Below are 14,650 nucleotides of genomic sequence, written 5' to 3'. Positions count from 1 at the left end.
AGTGTTTGCATTAATTTAATTTCGAAACTAAATAAGCTTACATACTTGCAATCCACATACACTTTTTTATCATGACCAAGATGAAAAGCTTTTTACTCAGCACTGTAATAATATAAATTATATATATTTCGTCAAGTTCCCTTTGGTATTGGGATGCGTGATGATTATCATTGTGATTACGCGGCGTTTTTCGCCATAAAAAAAGAGCAGGGAGCTGAGATGAGCAAATATTGTATGGGCAATGGCTTGGGAATTGGTCGGTTTAAGGACGGGCGACTTTCAGATCCTGCTGCTCATCAACGCAGACAATTGCGCACTGATTGTATCTTTGATTCACGCACACACTCCCAGGCACACACACACACACAACCTACACACATTGGCAATAAAGCTGCCACTGTGGTTGCCTTTCAACACAAATACATTATACTTAGTGCCGCTGGTTGTTTGTTTGTGATGCTGCGTATTTCCGCTGCCATTTTCTCCTCGCCATTGTTGGGACTTTCCCCTCCTTTCTCCGCTTTCTCTGCTCTCTCTGCCCGCGGTGCCCTCTTCAATCTCACGCCATTGTGTGCGAATTAAACGAAATGGCTAATGAAAAGTTTAACAGTCAATAAATAAGGCGAGCTGCGACATCAACAATCACGAGCTCTGCTCTTCTCGTCATAATAGGAGATGAATGCTGATTCCCTTCTATTCAATTGTATCTTTAAATCTTTAATTTGATTATACCGTTCATTAAAGCTGTTTGGCTATGGACTTTTGTTACAATAATATAATTAAATCTATATGCACTTAAGACCAACATAATATGTAAGAATACATTTATTTTGCTAGCTTTTTTTTTTGTATTATTTAAGTAATTATAAAAAAATAAAAAGTTGATTATTAAGTAATAAAAAAAACTTAATTTTATCTGCAAGCTAAATCATTTTTTTACTCCATTGTGTTTGAAAGCATAAATGCAGATAAAGGTCACGCTATATTTATGAGCAATTATTTCATATAATTGGCAAATAAACTCAGACATTTTCTTGTCTGAACTGCCTTTAATTGCCATTGAATTCTACGCCATCCATTATTCTTCTTTTGCAAAGCGGAACAAATAAATGGGAGGACGCCGTGGAGAATGACAAATTACTGACAAGCATTCTGCGGCATTTGCTGCAGCACAAGAAAAAAGAAAGCCAACACCCAAAGAAGAATGAAAAAAAGTTCGAAAAGAATAAGTGAAAGCAGAAGTAAATGCAAATGCTCGTGCCGGTTTCGCTGCTCAAGTAGCCGCTTAGAGGCAAGTGCCAAAGACAATGCCCCAAAGCAAGTCCTCCCGCCTCACACACACACTCGCACCTACACTCACACAGAAAGACAAAGGACCCGCCAGCGAGGAAAGCGGGAAAAGCTGACAAAACCACAGCCAACAAGGAGAACAACAATTTAAAACCAACAGCTACGCGTTTTCTGACAGAAGGAGAATGAAGAAAACAAAAAAATGTTGAAGTAGCGACTTGAAATGCTTCTGTGTTCTGTGTTTTGTTTTTGTTTAAATAGCCAAGTTAAGGGACGTGGCTGGGCGGAAATAGCAAAGTAATAAATAAATTTCCTGCTCTTTTGCTGTTTTATGTTTGGACCGCTTTATTGCGGCTTCGTCTGCAGCGCCTAACGCTTCATTAACTTTTTGGCTTTTAATATACTTCGGCCAGACCCGAATTTCCGCCTTCCGCCCAATCATCTCCCACCCCCTTTAACCCCTATCCTGTCCCCCCTCCGAACTGTTGTTGTCACTCAGTCAGGCGTTCATCGAGGTCTCTTCTGTCTGCCGGGGCCACAAAATTGGAAAACATTTTTGGTTTTTTTTGTTTTTTTTTGTTGTTCCTTTTTTTTTAGAAACTTCAGCAGAAAAAAAGGGCCGTAAAATAAATAAACACTGAAAATGAAACGAAAACGAATACCGGCTATGGGCTGAAAAAATAAAAGCCGCGAAAAAAAATTGGCCCCTCTTTAACCCTTTTGGGTGTCGAGGTGTGAGATTTAGTGACACTTTAGCTGGCGGCTATTTTTCGAGGCCCAGGCGCATTAAAAGAAGTTTCCCTCATTGTGGGTCATAAAGACTTAAGTCTTGTACAAATAAAAACAAGCAAAACAATTTTAAATCCTTAAGTTAGAATTGACTTCATGAATAAAGGACAAGTTTGTGTGCCCAATACTCATTTTTGAATAAATGAATTAATATTCGATTTTAATTTAATTTATAATGATCAATTGAAAAGATTTAATTCACTGTAATTTCCATCAAAACATAAACTAAAACTTTATTCTTTAGTTAAGCTTTTGACGTATAATTTAAAACGCAAACCAACTGCTCCCATTTAATTTGTCCAACTTTCATTTGAGAGATCCAGTCATCTCAAAGTTCTGAAAGTTGTGGTATATGTTTGCTTTTAGTTTAAAAAACTCTATAAACTAGCTGCATATGACTGAATTCAGTGCCTCAATTCAACAACTAACAAAGAAAAAGAAACCTTCTCAACTCATGGGTTAACTTTTCTGCTCGTGAATTTGTGTGTGCGTGTTCTCGAGTGCGTTGAATGGTGTGTTTATATGCGGCGAACAATTTTTTAACTCTGAGCAGAGCAAGCTCAAAAAAAAAAAGGGAACAGAACCACAAAATCATATTGTAAGCCTTGTCAGTTGGCTCACGCTTGCAAACACACAATGCTACACAGGCACAAATAATAGACTTTGAACATGAATATTTTATAAGTAAAAAATATTATTCTCTTTTCAATTACCAAAAGTTATAAAAAGATTTTGTTTATTTAAGTTTCATTTGAAAATCGTAATTTATTTCCAATAAAATGTATGAATTTTAAAATACTCATTGTGAAAAGAACATTGTTTTGTTAGGAGTTTTAACAACTTTGTGGCATTTCTGAGTAACCTAAAAAGTTTGTTGGTATGAAAACTCAAAATTGAAATTATCAACATTTTTTTCTCCGTGAAAACATGCGAGTATCTCTAGCTATTTCTATGCGTCCTTGTGCAAGGGCTTCCGCTTCCTTTCCCCGCCGCGTGTGCGTGTGTTATTTTAACAGCAATTTTAATGAAGCGCGAAACCGTTGAAATACAATTTGTAAAGCTGAGGGTCTGAGGATAAGGATGTGGATGCCGGGGGGATCTGGGGGGGGGACAGGAAAAACAAACTCAGAAATACTTGGCAAAATGGTAGAGGGACGGCAGAGGGGGTGGAGGGGGGAATATCTGTTTTGGGCCAGGTCTTTTTCTGCCTCTGGTAACGCCAAATAAAAATGGCTCGGCAAACGCGTTTTGGCTCAGGACGCCTGTGTTACTTTGTGACTCGCGAACGCGTTTTGTTCGCAAGTTTGTGCGAGTTAATTAAAAAGGGTTTTAGAATCAGCGCACAAAGGTCCTTTCTGGGGACGGGGACTCGGTTGCCAAAGGAGCAAGTCTTCATATATTTCAATGTAATTTCGCCTAGGTCATGGGGGGCATTAGAAGTTATGGCTAAGTTTGTTTCGTCGGCAGTCCCTCATAAAGAACGCTAGGGTGTTGCTTTATCTTCAATTGTGAGTAAAAGCCTCTTTAAGCTTTTCAGAAATATTTCTACGCATTTTATTAGACGGAGGAAAGTAAGACATTTTAATGGCGTTTTGTTACTGTGATTAAACGAGATATGACAACAGAATGAAGATAAAATGGGGAATTATGTTATGACACTTGGTGTCTGCGAACTACTAAATTTTTCTTTAAAATAGCATAGCATTAAGCTGAGAAGAATAAAATGTACTATATAATTTGGAAACATTTTAGAATATTTACGCTCATGCAAAACTTAAAAGGCATTTACGTCATAAAACGTTTTTATGTCTATATAAGAGTTTGGTCCTGTTTTCCACATTTGCTAAATAAGTTGTAAAGTAAAACAGAATTTTAGTCAAGCTTTAACGTTACCTATATACACTTTTGTGGATTCTAAGTGGTTTCTGCTTGTAATTTGCAACAAAAAAGTGTAATTCCTTTGAAGCTGCATAGTTTGCTGTTGGCTTACTGTTCCAACAAAGCGACATTTTTCTTCCACGTTATCGCTCATTTTTGCCTCCTTTAAAAGCCCGAGCGTTGTTTGCCTTGTGTTGGCCATGTTTGCCGTTTTTAGCGTCTAGTGCATCGCGGCTGCCTGAGCAAATATTTGAGCAAGTTAATAGCCAAGAGCGATGGCGATGCGATGCAATGCCTGGCAACTCATCAACCTCGCCAGCGTCTGTGTCTGGCTTTTGTGGCGCCTCCGGCATCCCCGAAACGCTTCCAGTGGAGGTGGCCCAGATGGGGCGTACGTATTTGGAGGCGGGAGACCCATCATCCCATCAATGGCTCTTCTCACGCCAATGCGCAATACACTTCCACTTTATGCACATTTCCGGACTAGCGCCCCAGAAAAAATTGGTGACGGGGCCGCGGGAAAAGCGAACAGGCCAGAAGGCATTTGTCCTGTTTTCCGACAATCAGATACCTGTTAATAAGGTACACCTTTTACATAATAAAACATATAAATTGTTAAATATTATAAAAATATAAAATGTTCAAGTTTTGTGGCTTTTAAACCCCAAGTTGTTGTTTAAAGTTTAAATATTTGATCAACGAAATATGTTTTTTTGCTTATATATTGTATTTGTGTTTATTGGATGACAAGTCTTCTAAATGCTTATACATTTATTCCTAAACATTAATAAGTAATTGGATATATAATAATAATATATCTAGTTAAAAAATAATACTTGGGTTTACATTGAAATGGATAAGATGGTAAAATCGATTGTCTATTTTACTTATTATACTATATCATTAAATTAAAATTAAAAAAAAATATCTTCTCGAAATACATTTGGTATACACACAGGCAAGAAAACTTTATATAACAATTTAAATTTTTTAAATACAGGAAAAGAATTTCCCATTGCTTCTTGTTACCGTGAAATTGGAGAAACACCCCTCGATTTTGATTTACAGGGTGGACCGATGTTGCCGCTTTCGTGTGCGACATGTGTAACTGGGGGCGTGGCCGAGGGGCGGACACGGAAATGCCATTGCATTCGGCAAACAACAAAGGGCCCGCAACAGTCGGCGAGTTCTAAGAAGCAGACGAGAACGCTGTCGAGCGGGCGGATGATGTATGGGAACGTTTCCATTTGAAGTGGCATCAAAGCCATCATCGTTTTCACTTTTGTTGCTGCACTTTTTGCCACCGTTCCCGCTGTTGTTGCAACAGAATGTTGTTGCAGGTTGTTGCAGGACTGCCAAGTTCCACCTTATTGACTGCAACAGCATTTTTGCGCATTTTCAGGCTGTTGGCGTTGATGGCGTGAAAATCGATGGCATCTGCGGCGACCAAATCCAACAAATGCGGGTTATGTTGCATTTTTAATCACTGGCTTGATTTGGCCAGCGGTTGAGCTCAATTAAAGAGCTTAAAATAAAGTAATCGATACTGACACAGACGTTTGAAAGTTATTTTGGACTATCCATTGGGCTTTGTTGTCCTGAATTGAAAATAAATATTGCATAGTTAGTCCTTTGCATTTGAGTTTAAAATCCAATATATTTGCTATCAGATATCCAGAGAAATTCTAGAAAATGATTTGGGTTTAGGTAAGATTTATTTTGTTTCAATGGTTATCATTATCATTATCATTAAACAAATACATCTTGTGAAAAAGACTCTGTTATATGCTTACAATTTTTGATACTTTGAAATTTTAACAATCAAAATCCACTTTTGACTTGACTCTATTCCCACGAGTCATTCTTCCTTCCAAATCGGATTTTTATGCGCGGTTTTCCTCTTTTCCCACTGTGCTTAAATCGCATTACGGCCATAAAACGAGGATGTGTATGTGAAAGCATTTAGCCTGCTTAACGGAGGTAATAGGCCAACGACGAACGGAAATCGCAGGACTAAAGGGAGGAGTGGAGGGGGAGGAGGGAAGGGAGGGGGACGGGGACTATATGCTGACACATCTGCTCTGAAACTGGATCGTAGGCACTTTATTGGGTTAAGTGCGCTGCAGTTGCGTGAGTGTGTTGAACCCAATTTGATTTTTCACTTATGGGTACTTGCGTTTTCCCCAGCGTTTCCCCTAGCGGTTTTTCAACGCACTTATGGCGAAATCATCGTTGCATAATTTCGGGCTGAGGGAATTTAGGTTGCTTTATCTGCCATTAGAAATTTGAAATTTTGATCTGGGTTACACTGCTAATCCATTGTTAAGCCTTTTGTTTGCCCTTCCCCTAATTGTAATTCCCCTCCTTTTGTTGCCTTAAACTTTTTCTTTATTTGCTGTGTTGGCTTATCTGCACCGTGTCCATGGCCATTTTCCGGCTAATGATCAAAGTGCTGGCATCTCTTCGTTTTCCCAATGGGAGTAGTTACATTTTCTTTTGATTTTGCCGCCTCTTCGTTCCTTTTTTTTTTTTTTTTGGCAACCTTTGGACATAACAATGTAATCGAGTGTAGACACTGCGATAAAGTTGAATTGCCTGGCTTGAAAAAGTGACTGCAAATTGGCCAACGTGGCGGATACTTGCTATTTTGGGCTCTCCTCTGCCTTTTTTTTGGTGGGCAGCAAATTCTGAGTTATAGTTTTGGCGTTGCCGGATAATTAAAGTATGGCTGGCAGTTTATAAAATTTCTGGCTGAGCATTAAGTCCGGTGAAAAATGATTTTCAATTATGCTTCGGAACAGCCGAGCCTGAACTAAGAACTACAACGCTCGAGCGCACCTGTGCACGCGCCTCAATGCGCACGGCTGCGCTTTTGGCAATCATCATTTCTTTCTCCATTTTATCCCCTCCCCAATCCCCCTTCATTCCCTCCACCACCTCCTTTATCCCCCCACTAACTGAGGTCCTGTTAGTCGCCTGTTTTCGACTTGGCCACCTGCCATTTGGGGTATTAAAATTGCCCATGGATCATTTGCAATTTTAACAGTTTTTTTCAGACTCTCTGCGTTCTGCTTTTTGTTCGCATGTAATTTTCATTTTTTTGTCCGGGCTTGAATGTGTATGAATGGTTGCCATGAAGCGAAAATCAATTTCAAATAACCGGCATCAAAAAACAACGCCGAAATGCTGAATATAGGAGGTGATATAAAATAATTGCGTATACGCCATGGTTGACTTAGTTATTTTTGTTCGACTGAAAATGGCATACAAAAGTAAAATTTTAGTTTCGTACAAGGTAGCACTTCATGGTATATTCAAACTGGTATAAAATATTAAAGCTCGATCAAGATTAATATAGTTTCATAGTTCAGTTGCGACTCGATTTATATACCTAGGTTTATGAATAAAATGCCCAAAAATTGAATTGGTGTGCCACGCATGCAAATTATAAAATATACAAGCTGTAGTAAAATAATTATACCTACTAATAAATAATACAAGGGTCGTAGAATTTATAAATTAGACTCGCAAAATTCGGTGCGAAAATGAGATTTAAATATTCAAATGTCAGCACTTTTCCATCTAGGTAAGTGCCATCTGGGATGTCAGCCGGTAAATAAAACAAATAGCCATTTGCACTTTGGCCTTTGGTCATCGTGAAAATTGAAATACAAATTTTAAATAAATTGCATACAAATGCGCTTATTCAATTTCGAAAACAACAAAGTGAAAAATAAGAGAAAAAGTCCTCCACTAACCGCAAAGCACTTGACACGCTCAGCTGCTGTCCAATCTAATGGACAACTTTCCTCTTTTTGTCCTGATGTCGGATGAAAGACGACCTGCTGTGTTTGTATTTGAGTGCCAGTGTGTCCTGGATGTGTGACTAAGTCCTTTTGCTATGCAGACACACACATACAAGCACACGAGCTAAAACCAAACGATGGAAAATGCCAATAAATGCAAATAAATGTAAGCTTATTTCCAGTAGATGGGAAAGCTAGTTTGCCGAGCTCCGTTTCCTGGCTGCTCACTTTTTCCGTTCGCTTTCGGCTCTATGATAAGCCAATCAATGTTTCGTGCAGTGTAAGCTGTGAGGAAGTATCTCGGCGTTTGTTTGCTTTATCTTGGTGTTGTGGGATAAGCAAAATAATGACATTCAGTTCAGAGTGCGCCATAAACAAAGCCAAGAATCTATCGGCAAACATTTGGATCACCCATAAAACACAAAAGTACACAAAGGAATATGAGCTGAGGAATGAGGGAAAAAACTATTAATTTGCCATCCAAGATTTCGGAAATTCTTTGCCTTTTGTTAAGGCTGCACTGAGTTTGTCAGATTTCATAATTTAAATTGATTTAGTTCAGAATTAATAAATGCCAATATCCAAGCCTTTTATTTAAAAACTACAAATTTCTCAAAAGCTTTATTTCAAAATGGAGATGTACACTTAAACTGAGTTAACCGAATGGAAAGAATACAGAAACTGGCTGTAGACAGGGATATCCAACAGACGTATCTATACTTATGTGCATATAGAGATGTAGATCGTAGATGTAAAGCGGTAGATTATCGCCCAAGTTTAGGGTTTCTAAACGCGGCTAATCATTTTTAGTTTCCCTCTTGGAGGAAATAGGAGCTCCTTCTTAGGAGTTCTTCGCGGGAACCTTAACGATGACGCTCTTGACCTCCGTGTAGTTGGACAGGGCGTACTCGCCGTTTTCGCGTCCATGTCCGGACATCTTGTAGCCACCGAATGGAGCCTGGGCAGCCAGAGCGTTGTAGGTGTTAACCCAAACGGTTCCGGCACGCAGACCACCCACAATGTAGTTGGCCTTGTCCAGATCCTTGGTGAAAACGGCGGCGGCCAATCCGTAATCCGAGTTGTTGGCCCGCTCGATGACCTCATCCAGTTTCTTGAAGCGGATAAGCTGCTGGACGGGTCCGAAGATTTCCTCCTTGGCAATGGTCATGTTATCCTCAACATTGGCAAACACCGTTGGCTGGACAAAGTAACCGGGAAGACCCTCAGGACGACTGCCACCGGCGACCAACTTGGCGCCCTGCTTCTGGCCGGTTTGAATAAGACCAAGGATCTTCTCCATCTGCTCCTGGTTCACCTGGGGTCCCTGCTCGGTGTTCAAATCGAAGGGATTGCCCACGGTGCGCTTCTTGGCACGCTCGGCACTGCGCTCCACGAACTCATCGTAGATCTTGTCCTCCACAAAGGTGCGAGAACCCGCACAGCAGCACTGACCCATGTTGAAGAAGAGACCAAAGTGAGCCGTCTCCACGGCGTAATCCAGATCGGAGTCAGCCAAAATAATGTTGGGCGACTTGCCACCCAACTCCAGGGTGACTCGCTTGAGGTTCGTGTTGCCGGAAGCCAGTTGGATAAGCTTGCCCACATCGGTGGATCCAGTGAAGGCCACCTTGTCCACATCACTGTGGTTGGCCAAAGCAGCCCCAGCTCCTCCAAATCCGGGCACCACATTGACCACACCTTCTGGGAAGCCAGCCTCCTTTACCAGCTGAGCGATGTACAGAGCAGTCAAACTGGTCTGCTCCGCGGGCTTCAGCACAATGGTGTTGCCGGTGGCCAGAGCGGGACCCAGTTTCCAGGCCATCATCAGGATGGGGAAGTTCCAGGGGATGATCTGACCGCAAACACCCACGGGTTCGTGGCGGGTGTAGGTGAAGAAGTCCCCGTCCATGGGAATGGTCTTGCCGTGGGTCTTGTCAGCCCATCCGGCGAAGTAGCGCAGGTTCTTGATGGCAGTCGGCAGGTCCACGTTGTAGGACATGCTGTAGGGTTTGCCATTGTCCAGGGTCTCCAAACTCTGCAAGAAATGAGCGGGGTTAATTAAATATAAAAAATACGAAATCGTTTTAAATATATAGATTTTTTTGGGAATTGTTTCTTAAAGTGATACTGAAAGCGATTGAAGCAAATATTTATCAATTGAAAAAGTTTAAAGGTTAATCAACTGTTTGGTTTTCTACTCAAAGTGAATCTTATTTCTGTAAATTTACTTGCAAATTCAATAAATGGGAAAGTTAAAGGTGAGTGTAGATTCGATAATTAATAAACAAGAACTAAAATAAAATCTTTTAGAAATACTATGTTAGTGAAAATATATGTTATATTGGCTAGATACTTTTTTAACTATTACGTAAACTTCGATATTTACTATAATTTTTATAAAAACAATAAGAAACGTAAAAGAGAATTGATTAGAAAAGTTAAATCCGTGAGACTCAGATAAAACACTTTAAGTCTACTGCCCGAACCGGCACGCAAGGGCTGTAACTAAATTTAGCATATCCCTCTAAGTAAATTGCGTGTCATATGATGTCTGACTTAATAGCTCTTGATACTTACGGCCAGGTAGACCTGATCGCGCTCGATGAGATCAGCCAGGCGGTAGAGCAGACGACCGCGTTCGGAGGCATCCATACGACGCCATGGAGATCCCAACCTGGGGGTCACAGATAAAATATAAGTCGTAAATAAAATATATTAATTGAAATCTGAACTGCACACTCACTTGAACGCACTGCGGGCAGCTTTCACGGCAATATCGATATCTTCCTTATCTCCAGCCTGGATTTCGGCGATGGTCTGCTCTGTGGTTGGGTTTATGGTGCCGAAAGTTTTGCCCGACTTGCTCTTGTGCCACTCATTGTTGATAAACAGCTGCAATAAAATGATTTCGATTAGTATAATTTCCATAATCTCGCATATTGAATTTGTTTAATTTTACACAGTTTTGCTGGAGTGTCAAACAGGCCGCACCTTTATATGATAAGCCCTCGACTGCTGTTATTTGTTATTATTAGCTTCATGTTCGTGTTTTTTTCTCTATCGCAATCGTCTGATTGTTCGGTTAGCATGTGTATCTGACAATCCCCCAACCCGTGTAATCTGAAACGTTTACCGGCTAACTGATTAGAATTGAAATGAAGTGAGCTCTCAACCCCTCACGTCATCCCAAGTCGGTTCTCTATATGTTTATGTTTGACTACTTTTTATTTTTTGCATACATCTACATTTGTATTTCACAACATGCTTGCGAATATAAAACTTTCCGCCAGACATAAATATAGCGACCAAGGCACGTGTATTCAATTTTTGGGGGTCTGGCTAGACGATCCAACTGGTTGATGGGGAGCTCGGACCTTATAAAGTGTGCCATGTTATCTATGTTCACAGCAAAGACCCACACAAATAATCGAGCTACTAGTGATAAGAAGTGGAAACTGCCAATGGCAACAAATACTATTAGATGAATGAACCAGATAGGAAAGTTTATTAAGCGGGTGGGAAGGTGGGGTGATTTTTCAAATTAATATGGCTGATTTTTGGATTGGTCGCATTCGTGGGCGTTATAAAGATGGAAAAAAACGATGCTTAAATTAGTATTTAAGATATGTTCTGTTTTGGAGTTTAAGAAATATATTAAATGCAAATTAATTTTAAATTGTATGATTTTTCATTGTTTTATTATACAGATGATTAAATCGGATCAATTGAGAGTTTTCCTTATTAACTTCAATTTTTAACTTTACTAAATACACAGATAATAAACGGGTTAGAAGTTATCCAATTACAATTTTCTGAAATCTCGAACATCAAATTATTAAGTTTGCTAATAATTCAATTTCTACATATATGAGGAAATGCATATGTGGGCAAGTCAAAGCTTTTATTTTAATTTTATTTATGGCTTGATTGCATTTATTTCGATTTAAATTTTAAACATTTTGTCTCACAGAAACTTGTGTGTACAATATTTTCACATCGTTGGGCTCACAACCAAATGCTCCAATTTGGGATTTCTTGGCACATCTGGCCACAAAAAAGCCATTTGGCTCACTTGTAAACCGCAAACCTCTCTCAATTAAATCCAACAAACGCTCGTTCTAATTGGTGACACTAAAGATAACAGATAGTGATTGCAAATTCGTTGAACTTATGCAAATTTCCCTACGGACAAAAAGAAGAAACCGCAAAGCGAAGAGAATAATAAAGAAAGAGAGAATTTGCGGCAAACAAATTAGTTTTTATGACGTAACAAAGAGAATGGCAAACAACGAAAATCAGAAGCAAAAACAAAAATGAACGCGTGTGGCAAAAACAACTACAGCCGGCGATTTTGTTGTTGTTTTTTTTTCGCTTTTGGATATCTATTTTTTAGTCGCCGGTCTTTCGATTCGCTCAGGCAGCCTAATCCCCTGCAATCCCCTACAGCTGCCGATAAACATTTGGTGTACGTGATCTGAATGCCGTGAGGTTTGCTTTTCGATGAATTGCCAATTTTTTTTTCCTGTTTCGGTTTAACACAAATGAGGAAACCTAAACTGGAAATCCTAAAAACTTGATTTCGCATATGTAGGGCATTTGAGGAGGGGCTTCGAGCGATAACAGCTGCAGTTCCCCGTCTCAAGGTCAACTAAAAAACACGTTTAATGCTTTCTTTCTCTTCCGCCGAGTTAATTCTTCCGATTGCGATTGCGATAATAACTTCTACAATTTATGACTGTTTTCACTTTTATTTGGATTTAGATATGGAGTTTAAATAGGACTTAGACTTACCCCGGTGTAAAGGACATCGGGCGTGGTCTGTGGCTGTGGAAGGGCGGAGTAGTTGGCCACCGCAGCTGCGAAGTTCTTGGTTTGAGCTCGCAGCAGAGCACCGGTCTTCAAAACGCGCAGCATTTTGATCTTGTTTTACTTTCCGGATAAAAAAAATAGGGGAGACTGTCGAGAACGCAAAACTAGAACTACGTCGTTAATTGTTAGCTACTCAGCAGTCGGCGGGCAACTGAGGCGATGTTGTCGCGTTGCCGCTCGCGAAAGCTATGGAGGAATTTTCAAGAGCCCCGCCAGTGATGACAGATGTAGGCCCCACCAAACAACAAAGCCATAAATAGCTGAATTCGCTACTCTTTTAGACCCATTTTATCATCAAGCTTAAAACTAGTTTATTTAAAACAAAAATAAATATCTTGTTTAAAATCAAAATCTTAATGTACTATACTGCTAGTAACTTTGTGGTCACTTTCCGATACGAATACTTAATACGGATCCTATTCTTTGCCATTTTTTAAAAGCTCTTGCAAATTATTTATTGAAATACAGCATATTAAATTATTCTTTCCCAAAGGAATATTATATTATATTATTATAGTTACAGTACGATCTGCACAAAAAGAAAAAAAATTACGTTTTTATATCTATATATGTATATGTATAAAAATGTCGAGTAGCTAACTTGCCAACACCGATAGCTCCTGATAATGGCCGAGTGAGATGGAACTAAAGATAGCTACCCAACAATCTCTTGGCTCAGGAGAACCAGAAAGAGAAAGAATACAATAAAAAGGAGATTAATAAAACTAAAAATACTTCAATTAATTGCATTTGCATGTGGCGTTTGTTTTGTATGCGTGAGTGGAATTATTTAAATATTGTTTATCAAATTGGAGATCTTAGGAGAACTGTGGCTCTTTGGCTAGATTAGTTTGGCAAGCTAACCGGTAGAAATTATCATACGATTTCACATAAAAATAAAACATTCTAGAAATTCATGTTTTTCGTTCAGAGTGACTTGCTATTTTGTAGTGAGTATGCGAAATTATTTGCTTAGAATTTCGTGACAAGTGGAAATTCATTTTAAATTGAGAAAAACAAAAACGTCTGCAAGCTTATCAGCTTTAATGAAAACCAATAAAGCAGTATACAAAAACACTTAAGAATGCTTTTAACCATATAAAGATTCCACAGTATAAATCACAAATTCATCTTATTGCTCTAACCATTTTAATAAAATTGTAATGAGAAATGCCTACCCTTGTTTGCGTAAATTTTATTGAATGAAGTCAAAAAGCATTAGTGAAATGTCTGATTTCAGCATTTGCGTTTTAATTGATCGTTACTTTGATGTTTGTTTGGCCGCTCCACTCAATCATTTTGCCGGCTCTTCAACATTTTTCATCCCTTCTCTTACCACTCGCATAATACAAATTGTTTTAGCATACTTTCCGGCTGTCGGCCATATTACAAGCACGAGATTGATGGGCCAAAAGAGGACGGAATTTATTTCAACATAATTCATTAAATACGATTTAGGCCAATTTGTCAGAATATTTCTCGAAATTTATTTCGCTCGTAAAATAAAAGCTCGGCACAGCTGTCAAGTGAATTACGCATACGCACTGTTGGTCAACAAAATGGCACAAAAAAGAAAACCAATCGCAGGCGGGAAAACTAATTCAATACAATGCCATCCGAATATTGCATACATTGAATTTGAGGCTGAGTAAACATTTGTCCAACTCCCGGACTTGATTCCTGTCCACTGCTCTTCTTTCGGGCCAATTACCATCGTGGAAAAGCCCGAATAAACTTTAATAGCCATTGTTATACGGCGGACCCGGTTATTGATGATTCTGCTGTCGCTGCGGTTGCTGTCCTCAGCTGCATGAAATATTTAATAACCGAAAGCAAACAGTTTGGCGTAAAAAATATATAACGCGTGTGGACAGCTCGGCTCGAATCGGCTCCGTTTTGCCAGGAAGCGCACTTAAACGCCATTGAATGCTGTTGCGAGCCGGGAATGTGTGGGTTATAAATGCGAAAATGAAATTTACAACAATTTGCTGGAAATTACTTTCAATTGAATTTAATTA

General features: G+C 39.3%; 2 protein-coding genes across 2 annotated transcripts in view; one reads left to right on the top strand and one right to left on the bottom strand.

Moving 5' to 3' along the window:
- The window catches only part of LOC108097843, a 34,797-nt gene that overhangs the window by 3,441 nt on the left and 16,706 nt on the right, over nucleotides 1–14,650 (top strand).
- On the bottom strand, nucleotides 8,372–12,802 carry LOC108097841 (aldehyde dehydrogenase, mitochondrial). Its single transcript, XM_017200371.2, has 4 exons — nucleotides 12,555–12,802; nucleotides 10,507–10,655; nucleotides 10,341–10,437; nucleotides 8,372–9,798 (listed from the first exon to the last, which is right to left on the bottom strand). The coding sequence occupies exons 1-4, from the start codon at nucleotides 12,675–12,677 to the stop codon at nucleotides 8,605–8,607; spliced, it is 1,563 nt and encodes a 520-aa protein (XP_017055860.1). The 5' UTR covers nucleotides 12,678–12,802; the 3' UTR covers nucleotides 8,372–8,604.

This window comes from Drosophila ficusphila, unplaced genomic scaffold, assembly GCF_018152265.1.
Source record: "Drosophila ficusphila isolate 14025-0441.05 unplaced genomic scaffold, ASM1815226v1 contig_350, whole genome shotgun sequence".
NCBI lineage: Eukaryota > Metazoa > Arthropoda > Insecta > Diptera > Drosophilidae > Drosophila > Drosophila ficusphila.
The sequence above is the reverse complement of the archived record's forward strand: the minus strand, read 5'-3'. Positions and strand labels throughout refer to the sequence as shown.

Bases quoted from the DNA above. Each gene is read 5' to 3' on its own strand.
- LOC108097841 (XM_017200371.2), bottom strand. From the start codon at position 12,677: ATGCTGCGCGTTTTGAAGACCGGTGCTCTGCTGCGAGCTCAAACCAAG. The intron at 10,438-10,506 runs GTGAGTGTGCAG...TGTGACCCCCAG, and splicing joins GCTGCCCGCAGTGCGTTCAA to GTTGGGATCTCCATGGCGTC. The intron at 9,799-10,340 runs GTAAGTATCAAG...CATTTCTTGCAG, and splicing joins GCGATCAGGTCTACCTGGCC to AGTTTGGAGACCCTGGACAA.